Genomic DNA, 12,488 nt, shown 5'->3' with positions numbered 1-12,488 from the left:
AAGTTGGGATCTGCTGCTTGCAGCTCTGTTTCCCAGGATAGCCAGAAGAAAAGTGTCAGAAAATATGGTATGTTCATCCCTTTGAGAGTAAGAAAGGCTATTCTGTGTTGTTTGACTGTATGCTTAGTGCACAGTGGAATCATAACAATTTTAAGTTGTACAGTAAAATGTTCTTCTGCTCCTCCTCCCTCCTCACTTACTGAATTAATGGCCTTCATTAAAATGCTTTGGAAATCAGCAATCTGTAGGTACTTTCACAAACCTCTGGTATTTAAAAAAAAATTGAAATTTCAGTTTTGGCTTGCTAACTTTAACGCTATGTAAATTGTGCTGTTCTCTATAATGTGCTGCCTTGTCTGTTCCTTTGAAAATGAATGTGCCACACACATTTGATGTTATCAGAATTTATATTTAGAAGAGACTTGGGGCATTTTAGTTTTGTGTGATCTGACTCTATATTGCAAGGAAAAAAACAACAACTTAGCCTAGAAAGTGATTTGAGAAAAGAAAGAAAAAAGTGGAATATGTCAGGTCCACTATTATATTTCACAATTCATCAGGCTGTGCAGGCAGAATCTCAGTCATGAACTGACTTTGTCCAGTGCAAATGAACGTGCCTTGTTTTTAACCTTAGGCAGAATCCAGATGTTGCCACAAGCGGTGTGCCTGCTGCACGGGCTGCTGCAGAACGGACACACTGTCTATGTGCATTGCAATGCTGGCGTGGGCAGGTCCACGGCTGCTGTCAGCGGCTGGCTGAGGTACGTGCTGGGATGGAGCCTGAGGAAGGTGCAGTACTTCTTGGCTGCCCGGAGACCAGCTGTCTACATAGATGAGGAAGCTCTGAATCGTGCTGAAGAAGATTTCTACCAGAAATTTGGGCACCTTCGTTCCTCGTATCAAATACAAGAGTAGAAAAGCAGAAGAAGAAAAGGAAGGTGAAGAGGAATCCTTACATTTGAACCTCAAGGACTTAGAAATTTCTGTGTCTCAGGCACCCACCTCAACTCTTCCGATTATAAATTTCTTGTAAAAGTGATGAGAATTTTGTTTAAAAAGTGCCTTAGAGGTTTTTATTTGCTTTCCTTAAGCTGACATGGTTCATGTTTTCAAGCCTTTTGGTGCAATTATGAGACCTAGAAACTGCAAAGGGAAGCAAGATTTTCTTTTAACTACTTGCCTATAGGAGCTGAGGTTTTAGGCTAGAGACTAAACAAGACGTGAGGTGAAATAGAGTTGGCAATAAAAAGTGCGAAGAAAAAAATATGAATATTGACTGGATTAAGATTCAGATTAGGATGGAGCAGATCATTATCAAAGCTGCTCAGTTATTTTAAGCAGATATTAGATTGTTGCAGTGTTTTGTAGTAATTCTGTAGACAAGTGGTATTGATGAGAAAGACCAGAAGGAAACTGGTTCTTCAACTCAGTGTTTAAAAACAAAAAGCTAATGTCTAATGCAGTGAACTAAGATTTGCACTTTGTCCATCTAGTTAATGTTAAGTATTATGGGCTCCAGCTGAATTCTTTCATGACATTGGGATTATGCTGGGCTGTGGCATGGAGAGAGGACACAGCTCCAGCTGTGGCAGCCTTGCTTTGTCGTGGGGCAGGACCACTGCTTGTTACATTATCCTAGGCTGTGAGTTCTCTCAGATGAAGCTGCATTTTGCCCCTCTGGTCCATGCAGTGCTGAACAGGGGCTCCCTTAGGTGCCAAGTCAGTCTGAGCAGTGACCACTGGGTAAGACAGGACCTATAGGAATTGTGTGATAAGCAGAGTGCACGACTGGCACCTCAGCCTCTGGGCTGTTGATCCAGATTAACATTTCCAATACAGCCAAAGCCTCTACTTGTGCAAGCAGTGGGTGCGTGCTGGGTTTAGCTCATTGAAGCTAATGCTGGGCTACCTCTGGGCTGAATGAAGTCAATAGATTCCTCTGTAGGAGCAAAGAGCAACTCTGCAGAGGATGGTTTTGCAGGAGCTCAGCCTCAGTGTTAGCTTTGTGGATGCTCCCTAATGTTTTCCATTGCTGCTTGGTCCCTTAGCTAAACTAAGCACCAACAGCTTCCAGTCCCGCTCAGATGAAACTAATTTGATATAAATTAAGTTCAAGAGAGAAGAGAGGATTAAGGATGCATAAACATTAAGAAACATAATTTCTATAGGTTTATTCTTCAGTGAAATCTCATTTTTTCCAGGCAACTTGTTCCTCTAAAGATGCAGTCAGTGACAGAGTAGTTTAAGTAATAAATATTGATTTTCTGAATGCTTAATGGAGAAACTATTGGATATGAGCTGTTTATGGAGAATGTCCAAAATAATATATTTTATTTATCCTATACTTCAATCATCTTGAAAAGAAAAATGTTCATTTAAGTTATTGTATTTGTGGGTTTGACCATGACTTTATTTCTGAATTTTTGAAATAATACTGCCTGTTTAGAAAATGGATGAGGAAATAAAGACAAAATGACTATTCGAGCAGCCCATTTTGTCATGTGTCTTTGTCTCTCAATTTCACAAATAGCAAAAAGGATCGTAACCCACATTTCTATATAGAAGTGGAACCAGCCACTTTAATGGTGACAGCCCATGTCTTGTCTTGTGCTGTGTCAGTTTGACAGGAAATCTCAAAAAACAGCACAGCAAAGGTGTGTGGACCATATGACACCTCTGGTACCTTCAAAGACTAACACAGGTGTTTCTTCTCCTAGCCCAGAGCAGAGAGAAGAGGGACTGTGTGAGTGCTCCTGTCTGGCTGTTGGGCTCACATGAAAATGTGCAGAGCTGCAGCTGCCTGCCCAGGAGTTACCGCATTTTGACTGAGTTTAAAGTAAAATTGGTGAGCTTTTGCTACCATATGCTCCTGAAAATCAAGCACTGAGAGAAGGAAAATGGCCAGAGAAACAGAGAGGACAAGTTGCTTAAGTTCTACATTTCTGCTGAGATTTATTTGAAACCGCAAGCTTAAAATGTGTTTCCAAACATCCTGACAGAAGCTCTTTACTCCAGATGCAACTTGTAATACATGCTGGGGCAAATACTTGCAGATTTGATTCTTGTTCCACAGGTAATGTATATATATATATGGATATATATATAGTTTTAAGGCTTTTGGGACTGAGCAGTGCATATCATGGCACAAACAAGTAAGTATATGACTAAGTACAGCCACTCTCTATTGGCCACTTCCTAATTCTGATTATATTGGCAATGGAAGCAGACTGATGTTTCATTTGTAAGGCAGGAATCCACAAGACACAGGAGTCACAGATTCAAGGATGCCCTAGCAGGCTGTTAATTCATTGTTTACTGTCAATTCAGCAAGGGGTTGTTGATTCACTGCTTATTGCCACTTCAGTTTGCTTTTCTGCTGAACTGCTTGGGAGCACACATCATAGAGATTGCATTAGCTCATGAACTGCATGAAAGCAACTTGCCAACATCACACTAACAAAGAATGCAAAGAGATCCCAGAGGATCCCATGGGTTTGCAGTCCCTTTGTAGGATTTGTAGCATCCTTTTTTTCCCTCATTGCTACCTTCCTGCCTTTTGTCAATGAAGACCTCTCTGTCAAGCAACATTCATTCAAAACCTTTTCTGTGGAATGCAGCTAGGAACTTAAATGCTATAGGGATCATTGCAAGAGACTACATCAACAGAAAAATCAAACCTATAAGAATATTCAATTTCTTCAAATGTGTAATTACATAACAAATCTGCATCTAGAGATAATGTATTACATTTCAAATTTGTAATGTGTTCTTATGCTGATTGGATCATTAGCTCTTTCCACAGGCCTGCCTCTTGATGTAATTTGGATGAAAGGATCAAGACAGACTCTTGTTTATATACTTATATATTTCCTTGCTACTTTAGTCCTAAAGCACTACCAAATTTATAGAAAATGGTCCTATAAAAAGAATTAGAATCAGATAGACAGTAATGGTTATTTTGGAGGGGGTCCAAGAAGCCCATAATAATGGGAACCAGGTAAAAATGTTTTGATAACTCATCACAGAAGAGCATCAGTTGGAGAAAACAGCTGTGATGCTGTGAGCATCAGTATTCTCTGCCCTGTTAGAGCCATGTTTTTACCTCCATGAAATGGAAGAATGTGCTGCTTGAATTGGAAACATTTATAACTCCAGGTAGTCAGAGTGTCTCAGTGTCATTATAAGGCCAAACAATAGTAGATATTCTTTCCCAGGGCTATGCAAATGAAGGAATTAAACAATTCTCTTACAAGTGATATTGTAACCATCACAGCTCCTTGAGGGATGGGTTTGGCTTTGAGGGGTATAGTTTTGTGAATACTTTTCCTTTGGACATCACAAAAGTATTAGTGACAATCTTTAGCAGGACATTTTTAGATTGATGATGCCAGCTGATGATAGGGAACTGGTGTGTCTGGTGTGACTATTGAAAACCTTCATTTCTTCCTTACTCCTTACTTGCTATTTTGCACTTTGAGCTTTGATCCCTTTGCTTATGTTGTAAGTTTATGATTTTTTCCTCCCAGTACAGCAGCAAGCACAACAAACCTCTGTCTGCAGTTGTGATACCAGGATGTTCTCCATGGCTGAAAAGTCTCAAACCTGGAAACTGAGTTGTATGTGCTGCACAAAATCATGTGCAAAACAGTCTCTCTGCTCTGGAATTAAATTAAAATTTGAGACTGCCAGTCAAGCCCACGTGGGCAAAGGAAAGGAAAAAGGCTGTGGATTGTGATGGAGCAGGTAATAAACATCCCTATTTAAAACAAGAATGCAAAAAGTCAGAGTTATTCCATTACCTATCTTGATGGCCTTTTTGAGCTCTAATCTATAAAACCCACTGAATTTACTGGTCTGTAATTGAGGGAAAAAAATCTAAAGTAGCCAAAGACATTTGCTCTAAGTGTAAGCCTGTTACTCCTCTTATTCTTCATAATTAAATTGCAGTGATATGTTTCAAACCAATGATTGAATTACAAAAAAAATCTTAAAAAAATACACTGTGCAGCAGAAAACAATGAGAAAATACTTAGAAGCATAATAACTCCTGGAAAAGCATATATTTGGCAAGCAAGAATTACCTTCTGGAAGGATAATGAACATCAGGCTGCTGTTAGCTAAAATGGAATTGGATTAATGCAGCAAAAGATAGCTGAATGTCTCCAACTCTGTTTATATGCTCAGTGGTAAATCACCTCTGCAGTTATTTCTTAAAAAGTATTCTGCAGGAAAAAAAATTGTGGCTTATTTGCCATATGAATCGAACGTAAAGGGTAATGGGCTGCTCTGATGGAGCAGACTGGGAATGGTAGAAGTGGAAAGGAATTAACAATTTTTATGTCTTTCAGCAACAGAGTGACATCACCAACAGCAAGACCAAACCACATGATTTCATAATTGATCTGCTTCTTAAATTATTACAGGAAAGCAGTATTTTCAAGGGCAATGACATTACCATCTATTAGGATAATTGCAGGATTTTGATACAAGTAACCAAAATACATATTGTTGGCACTTCAGTTGTGCTAACAATGAACCTATGGGGTGCTCATTATTAATTAGACATATTTTACTCTTGCTCTTCCTTTCACCTCAAGGTCTTTCATTAGAATCCTAAATTTTTAATTTTGGGGCTAAAAATTTCCATATTTGTAAGAATAAGTAATGAGTATTTTATCAAACCCTTTTTATGTATTGAGACTTGTCTTATGAAGTAACAACTGTGATATCCTGTAAACTAAAGATGGTAACTAACTTAACCTGACATGATTCAATCTTTTTGTGCTTAAATGTATTGTCTTATTTGGGAGATTGAATTTATAAAGATTGCAGGATAATGTCTGTGATTTGATAATTACTTCAATGCTGATGCTGTTATATTTACAGCAAGGAAAAGAAAAGGCCTGTTTATTCATAAGCTGGTAAAATATTAAATGATATCTCATTCTTGATTTAGATAATTTGAAGAAAAAGCATAAAAAATCTTCAAAGAAGAAATTTCTAATGCTGGACAGGTTTCTGTGGCCGTTACTTAATGTCATTATAACAAAATTTATTTTGTGGTAATGCAGTTTCAGCAGGGAAATAATTAATGGCCAGGCCATCATCCAAGAGTAGCAGCCATGGTTAAGTTGGGCAGCCAGCCCAAAGTCACTGCAACAAATCAGATGCTGAAAATTAATCCAATCTTCTAAAATTCAATAAAATGCATAAACACAGAGGTTAAGAATGAAAGACTGTGTTTAGGCTTAAAATTAAGTTTGCAATATTTAGCTGTATAAACAAAAAGAAACATGGAAGGGTAAGCTTTCCAGATCACAGACCAGCTGGATACCTTCTCCTGGGCAATTAACTCATGCATTGCACTCAAGCTGGTGAAGCTTCATGAGCACAGAAATGGTTGCTGGTGCCCTGTGGTTCGGCAGGCACATCAATCCTTTGTGTAGAGATGTGTGGTTCAGAAATGGGATCCCTGTGGCTGTGCTTTGGACGAGCTAATGGGAAGGGCACCACTTAAAGCATGCCTAAATTATAGCTCCAGGTGGAAGTCTAAACAAAACCACATCTTGAGTCTTTCTCTTCACATGTGTCTGGCTGAAACAGGCAAGCCTCTCAGATGTCTCCCACCCTGCAACACCTGTGCTTATAGCCTGAGAGGGAAATCCTCACTAGCAGCAGTGGCCCTGGCACCAGCCAGACTCTACAGGTGAAATGGATTGTTTAATCTCTCTACTCGAGTTATTCTGTTTCTTAACATGTAGTTAAATGGGAGAATTGCTGCTCCCAGTGCCTCCAGTCACAGTGGCTGTGGGGGTGCTGTGAGCACTGATCAGACAATATTTCAGGTACTTTGGAACTCCATAGTAATATGGTCTAAATGAGCACCTTAAATTTCACCGAGAGTTACTTGTCCATGACCCCCACATACTTTCCTGCCACATGTGTGAGTATTGCAGCTTGATGGCACTCACAGGCAGCTCAGGGTGTAGCAATAAGAACCAGGACTCTGATCTGCCTTCTTCCCACCTGGGACGTCTTACTCACCAACAAGGAACAAGGATGAATGAACAGATGCTGGCATCTTTAGCCAGTCTTGGTGTATGTCACCTTCCATCCAAGTGCCCTCTTCAAAGACTAATGTAAGCAATCAAGATAGGGTATTCTCAGTACCACTGAAAATCTCATTTGTGAAGTGGCTTTGTTTGTTTGGATTTTTTGAGTTTTTTTTTTAATTAAGCTTAATTTACCTATTCAGCCATGGGCAACTAAAGCAGAAAGTGCTGCTCTTAATTTCTGAGTTCTTCTACTCTTCTTATATGGTAAAATAAGTTCATTGTTTTGCAGCAATTTTCATGCAGAGGACTGCAAAATGTCTTGTAAGGCAATAACTAGATACACTAGTCACTAGTTATCTTCCTCTGTACTAGAGGAAGATGGAGAAACAGAGGGAAAATGCCTGAACTGAAGAAATGAGCAGCCTGCTGGGATAAGGCAGAGGAGGTGGCCAGGTGACCTTCTTTCCTGAGCTCTCATGTCACCTGAGAAGGAGCAGGGGAGCAAGTGAGGCTGGAAGGGCAGGGAGGGGAGGCAGGGAGAGCTGTGTGACCTGAGGGTGGCTGGGTAGAGCTGAGCTCCAGGGCAGAGGCTCGGGGCTGAGGTGTGAGCAGAGCCTGTGTCCTGGGGGCAGCAGAGCCACAGCCTCCCATCTTCAGCTGGGTTTCAGAGCACTTGGAAATGCCTCCTTCAGCTGTTAGCAGGCACAGGGGCTGAGGGCACACAGCAGTGAGGCACAAATACATCTCAGCACCCAGCAATCACCGTAAGCACACAACACCCTTGGGAACAGCAAAGCCTGGCAAGCTATTTAACAAAATCTGCCAAGATCATTATTTTTGAGAGGAAAAAATCTGATTAGGTCTCTCTTGATTGCTGAGAACATGACTTGAGTACACTTTAGAAAATGCTGAGCTCTCCATTTGTGTATTTCTGCTTATGGAGCTAAAATCAGTAACTTAATTTTAGCTATAAACATGGTTTTATTCTGCTTTCCTGAATAGGAAATTTCCTTGTAATTTCAAGGTATCCTTCCGTGGCACTCTGATTTAAAAAGAAAAAACCACAAACCCTCCAAAGAATTGTATCAGAAATTGATGGAAATTTTATCAATAGGGTAATTTCTGTGCTTCCAAGTCTCGTTTATTTACTAAACATAGAACAGTTATCATTTTACTGAAATGTCTATATTATATACTTATAACTGTCTTGTATTCCTGATTAAAATATATTCTTGGATAGCATTGATAATATAAAACTATGTTTGAAACCATTATGTTTTTGTGTTGCTATGAAAATCCAAGGTTCATTGTGCTAAAATTTTTGTTAAAACTTCCCACATCCGTAAAACAAACATTGATGAAAAATGCAGTTGTTTCCAAAATGTGCTGTTATCCCGCTGAACCTGCTTTTCATTTGGCAGGTATGAGAGAAAATTGTTTAGAAAAACTTGTTAAAGTCAAAGATAAAACGTACCTATACAAATCAATGTACCTTTCCTCCCTTTTTTCAGCAGTGGACTTGGACAGGTGATGGGCTGATTCTCCTCCTGTGCTCTGAATGGCTCTGCTCAGCTCACACATCCTTTAGATTCAAATTGATCTAACAAAATACACACAGCTTGTGGAAATTTAAGTGCCAGTGCAGTCACTTCAAGTTGAATACTTTATCCACGTGGTGCCCAAGTTCTTGGTTGCATTTTCCACTGTGATGTTTGATGAAACAAATGAAAAATTGGTTTGTTGCTGCAACTAAAATGCCCCCAGAAAACGCCATGATTTTAAGAATAAATACACTGTGGTTACATGACTCTGACTCAAACAAGATGTGTGAGGCGGGAAAGTGAAATCACTTCATTTTTCAAGATATCAGATGGTAATAAGTATTGGAACTTCTTTATGCAAACAATATCTGACATTATCTGTTGTGCACGCCAACAGACCTTTCTGAGCATCTCTGTTCACGTGCCACATGCCTCCCTGGAACAGTACAGAAGCCCATGGAGCTCACAAATAGAATGAGGAGCAAACCTACCCAAGATCAGGGTTTTCAAGACTGCAAATTAAAAGGATGGAGGTGTACAGGAGTAGCTGGAAATCCAACTAAGCTCTGCAGTGTTTTGGTGAGAGTCTGCATTTTTCATCAATATTGCTGTTGTGTTTTGCCTGAGCATCATTTTTCTCTAGTCTGTATCCATTTACTCCTATACTTTTCTGCTTAATTTCTGCCCCTGCTACTCCTCTCATTTGAAATGACTCATACCACAGAAGTTTTGAGGAAAATTCTTTGACTTGTGGAATCTTTTTTCTCCATGGGCTTCTGTACTCCTTCTTGGTAACTGTTCATTCCAGACTTGCCAAAAACCAGAGCAATACTATCCATAGTTTGGTGCCACAGCTGCATCTTTTCACCTGGGTTTCTTCATAGTGCTTTTATTCAATTGAGAGAAACACAAAACTATGTGAGGATTCTGCATGACTTTGAATCACCTACAAGATATGTACAGAAATCATAACAGATATAAATCTCCCTACTGAAGAATCTGGATCCTACAGCTGAGCAGGATTTTTCCATCAGTCCCTCTACAGTGAGGCTAATGAAGTTCTCTCACAGGGCTCAGCTGCACAGAGCAGTGACATGAGGTCACACTGGGGCTGCCCCAGCCCTACACCCCACTCAGATGGTGGAGAAAGCACAAGCCAAGGGCAAGGTGACACCAGGGCAAACATCAAAGGCACTTTGCTGCCCCCAGGCTCTGAGCATCTGTAGCTCAGGATATTTCCAGAGCTGATGCAATTTCTCTGCTCAGTAATCTAGAATATATCTCTATTCAAGTTCTGCTGCTGTCTTCAGTGTGCATAAGCTTCAAGTACTCACAGCAACCTCTGGGAAGAAACTCCATAAGTCTGCTACATGCTGGAGGAATCACCACATTATTTTGTTTGTTTTGCAGTGCATTCCTTATCCCAAAGTTTTCATATGGGAAGAGTCAGAGCATAATTAATCTGTTCTCCACCTTTTCCATCTGAGAACATGTGCTCTGTTAAGCACACACACAACAGAATATTAAGCACTTGAACTCCACTGGGAATTAACAAAACCTCAACCCAAACCTAAACACTATCACACCTGCAAATGCTTTGCTGAGCTTGGGAGCTCTGACAGCATTGTTGTGGAGCTGAGCTACACTAATTCTGTTCTGCTTTAAAGCAGAACGCCCTGCTCCAAACCTTCATTTAGGTGTAGAGGTTTAAAATGTCCCTTCTAAACATCTACTTTCCTTGAGATAAGCTTTTCCCCCCTATCCCTATTTGTTATCTGCTGCCTCAAAAACCCTCTGGTTTTTTAAGTTAATAAATGAAGTTTGCATGCCATTCCCACATAACTTTCATTCTCTTAACTCTTCCTTACCTTTGATATCCGCTTGTTCTCTGCTGTGGTCAGAGGCCACCAGCCCAAAGAAGTAAATGAGTCGCTACACTCATTTGGCCATCTCACAGAGCCTGAAGATGTAAAACTCCTGTGAGCACCAAACTCTGTTTCTAGGTACTTAAACAACCAAATGGAAGCAATCATCACATTAGCATTGCTTGTATGGCTCTGCTGGTGCTTGTGCTAATGTAATCCTGGTGATTTATTTTATTTGCAAAAATTCTGATGCATATATGCACAGATAAAAGACCTAGAAGTAATGGAGGACAACTTAGAGGATAAAGGGTCCTCATGTTTATGACTAATGCCTCATAAAGCCTTTTTCCCTATCCCTTTCCCCAAAGATTTATTTCTGAGTGTGTGACCTGCAGTTGTAATAGCCCAACTACAGAGCAGACACCAAGAAGTTTCTTAATATTTTTTTTTAATTACCAGCTAAAACTTCATCAAAGCACATAGGTTTTAGGGCTTTTATGGACCAGATGAAGCTATAATGTTTGGTGTCCCAGCCCCTATATACCACCTGCATGCTGACAGAGGAGTCACCTGGAGATACTGAATAGAAAATCAGAGGTCAGAGGCAAATCTGATGCCTGTCCCTAGCTTGGGAGAACTTCTGATAAACACCTCAGCCTGCCTGGGATATGGGGCATAGCATCATCCCTGGAGGAGACACCTCTTATTTGTAATGAATTTACTCCTGCTTGTTTATTAGGGTGGTAGGACAGGGGTGATATCTGTAGTGCTTATTGCAATTGTTCAGGGCTTAAAATACTGGCCTAGAAAATGGGACTGTAGGCTTAGTCCTCTTTTCTGCCCAAAATGTTTCGCAATTGTGTCTCCCAGGATGTGGCCCTAGATGATGAGCTTCAACATAAATTTCCTTCACATGTATAGCATGTGAAGGAAATTTATGTTGAAGAGCCTTAACAAGCCAAAACCATCCTGGAGAGCAGGAAGGATACTACTGGGCTCCTTGTCTCCAGATCCCATCATCACCATCTCTGTTGTGCCTTCCCCCTCTGCCTCAATGAAACTTAGAATTCTGTCCTGCATTCTGGCATGATGCTGGGGGGAATTGGGTGACTTGATTCCACCATGCTACAGCCTGGTTTAGAACATGTTGGTAAAGGAACCTGCAGATTTTATGCTCACTTCCAAAGCAAGCATTCTTAGAAGAAAACTATTATGCCAAAAATACCCCCATAGTCTCAGGTGTTTCAGAAGAAATGAGAGAAGTGATAGCATATGTTCACTCAGCATCAAGAAATTAAATGTGAATGATATTTGTGTAGATGATATTTGTGCTCTGAAGCCTCAACTCACTAAGGAATCTGCAATGTTATAAATCCCAGCCTTGGTAGCTGATGTACACAAGGTCTAGAAGTGCTCCATGCTGGCACCACCCTATCACCCCAGAATCTAAGGGGGGTTTTGGATGTCAGCTCCTTCTTTGGCTGTCATCCATTGTAAATGACAAAAAAAAAGTGTGTATGTGCAATCACTGTTTCATTCAACAACCTCCAACATTTTCTAGTGAAAAAAAAAAAGAAGAGGACAATTTGTGTGCTGCCTTACCAAAGGAGAAATGTTTCCTTTCTTTCCATTCTTAGCCCATATAAGCCACCCTTATACTGCCAGGAAAAGCTGTACTTGGAATGCAGAAATACTATAGATTTATAATGTAAATAATTTGATTTTCCTGTTGTCTTTTTCTTCTTTTCCCCAAATGGCAAAATAATTTAAAAACTAATTTAAAGGGAAAAACAATCTGCTAAGAGAGAGCAGTCATAGAGAACACCAGTTTACTGCTGGTTTTCTAACAAGGGTAGCTGTGTAGGGGAAAAGGAAAGGGAAAGAGAAAGGACATGTGTCTCTGCAGCCATTCCAACAGCCTTCACCTGCCACTCTCAAACAGCTTGTGCCACAGTGGAGGAATTCCGAACTAGGCTGGATTCCCTCAGGAAATACACTCCTGAAAAATGGGACAGACATAATCATGA

At 40.2% G+C, this 12,488-nt stretch overlaps 1 protein-coding gene across 7 annotated transcripts in view; it reads left to right on the top strand.

Annotated features, from left to right (window-relative positions):
- EPM2A (EPM2A glucan phosphatase, laforin) overlaps positions 1-2,487 on the top strand; it is a 48,082-nt gene extending 45,595 nt beyond the window's left edge. For all 7 annotated transcript variants that reach the window (XM_063151523.1, XM_063151524.1, XM_063151519.1 and 4 more), the window contains one exon: positions 635-2,487. In XM_063151523.1, coding sequence (XP_063007593.1) covers positions 635-915 — 281 coding nt within the window. In that variant the 3' untranslated portion in view covers positions 916-2,487. The remainder of the gene's footprint in view (positions 1-634) is intronic.
- Positions 2,488-12,488: the final 10,001 nt, after the last annotated feature.

This window comes from Melospiza melodia, chromosome 3, assembly GCF_035770615.1.
Source record: "Melospiza melodia melodia isolate bMelMel2 chromosome 3, bMelMel2.pri, whole genome shotgun sequence".
NCBI classification, from domain to species: Eukaryota; Metazoa; Chordata; class Aves; order Passeriformes; family Passerellidae; genus Melospiza; species Melospiza melodia.
The sequence above is the reverse complement of the archived record's forward strand: the minus strand, read 5'-3'. Positions and strand labels throughout refer to the sequence as shown.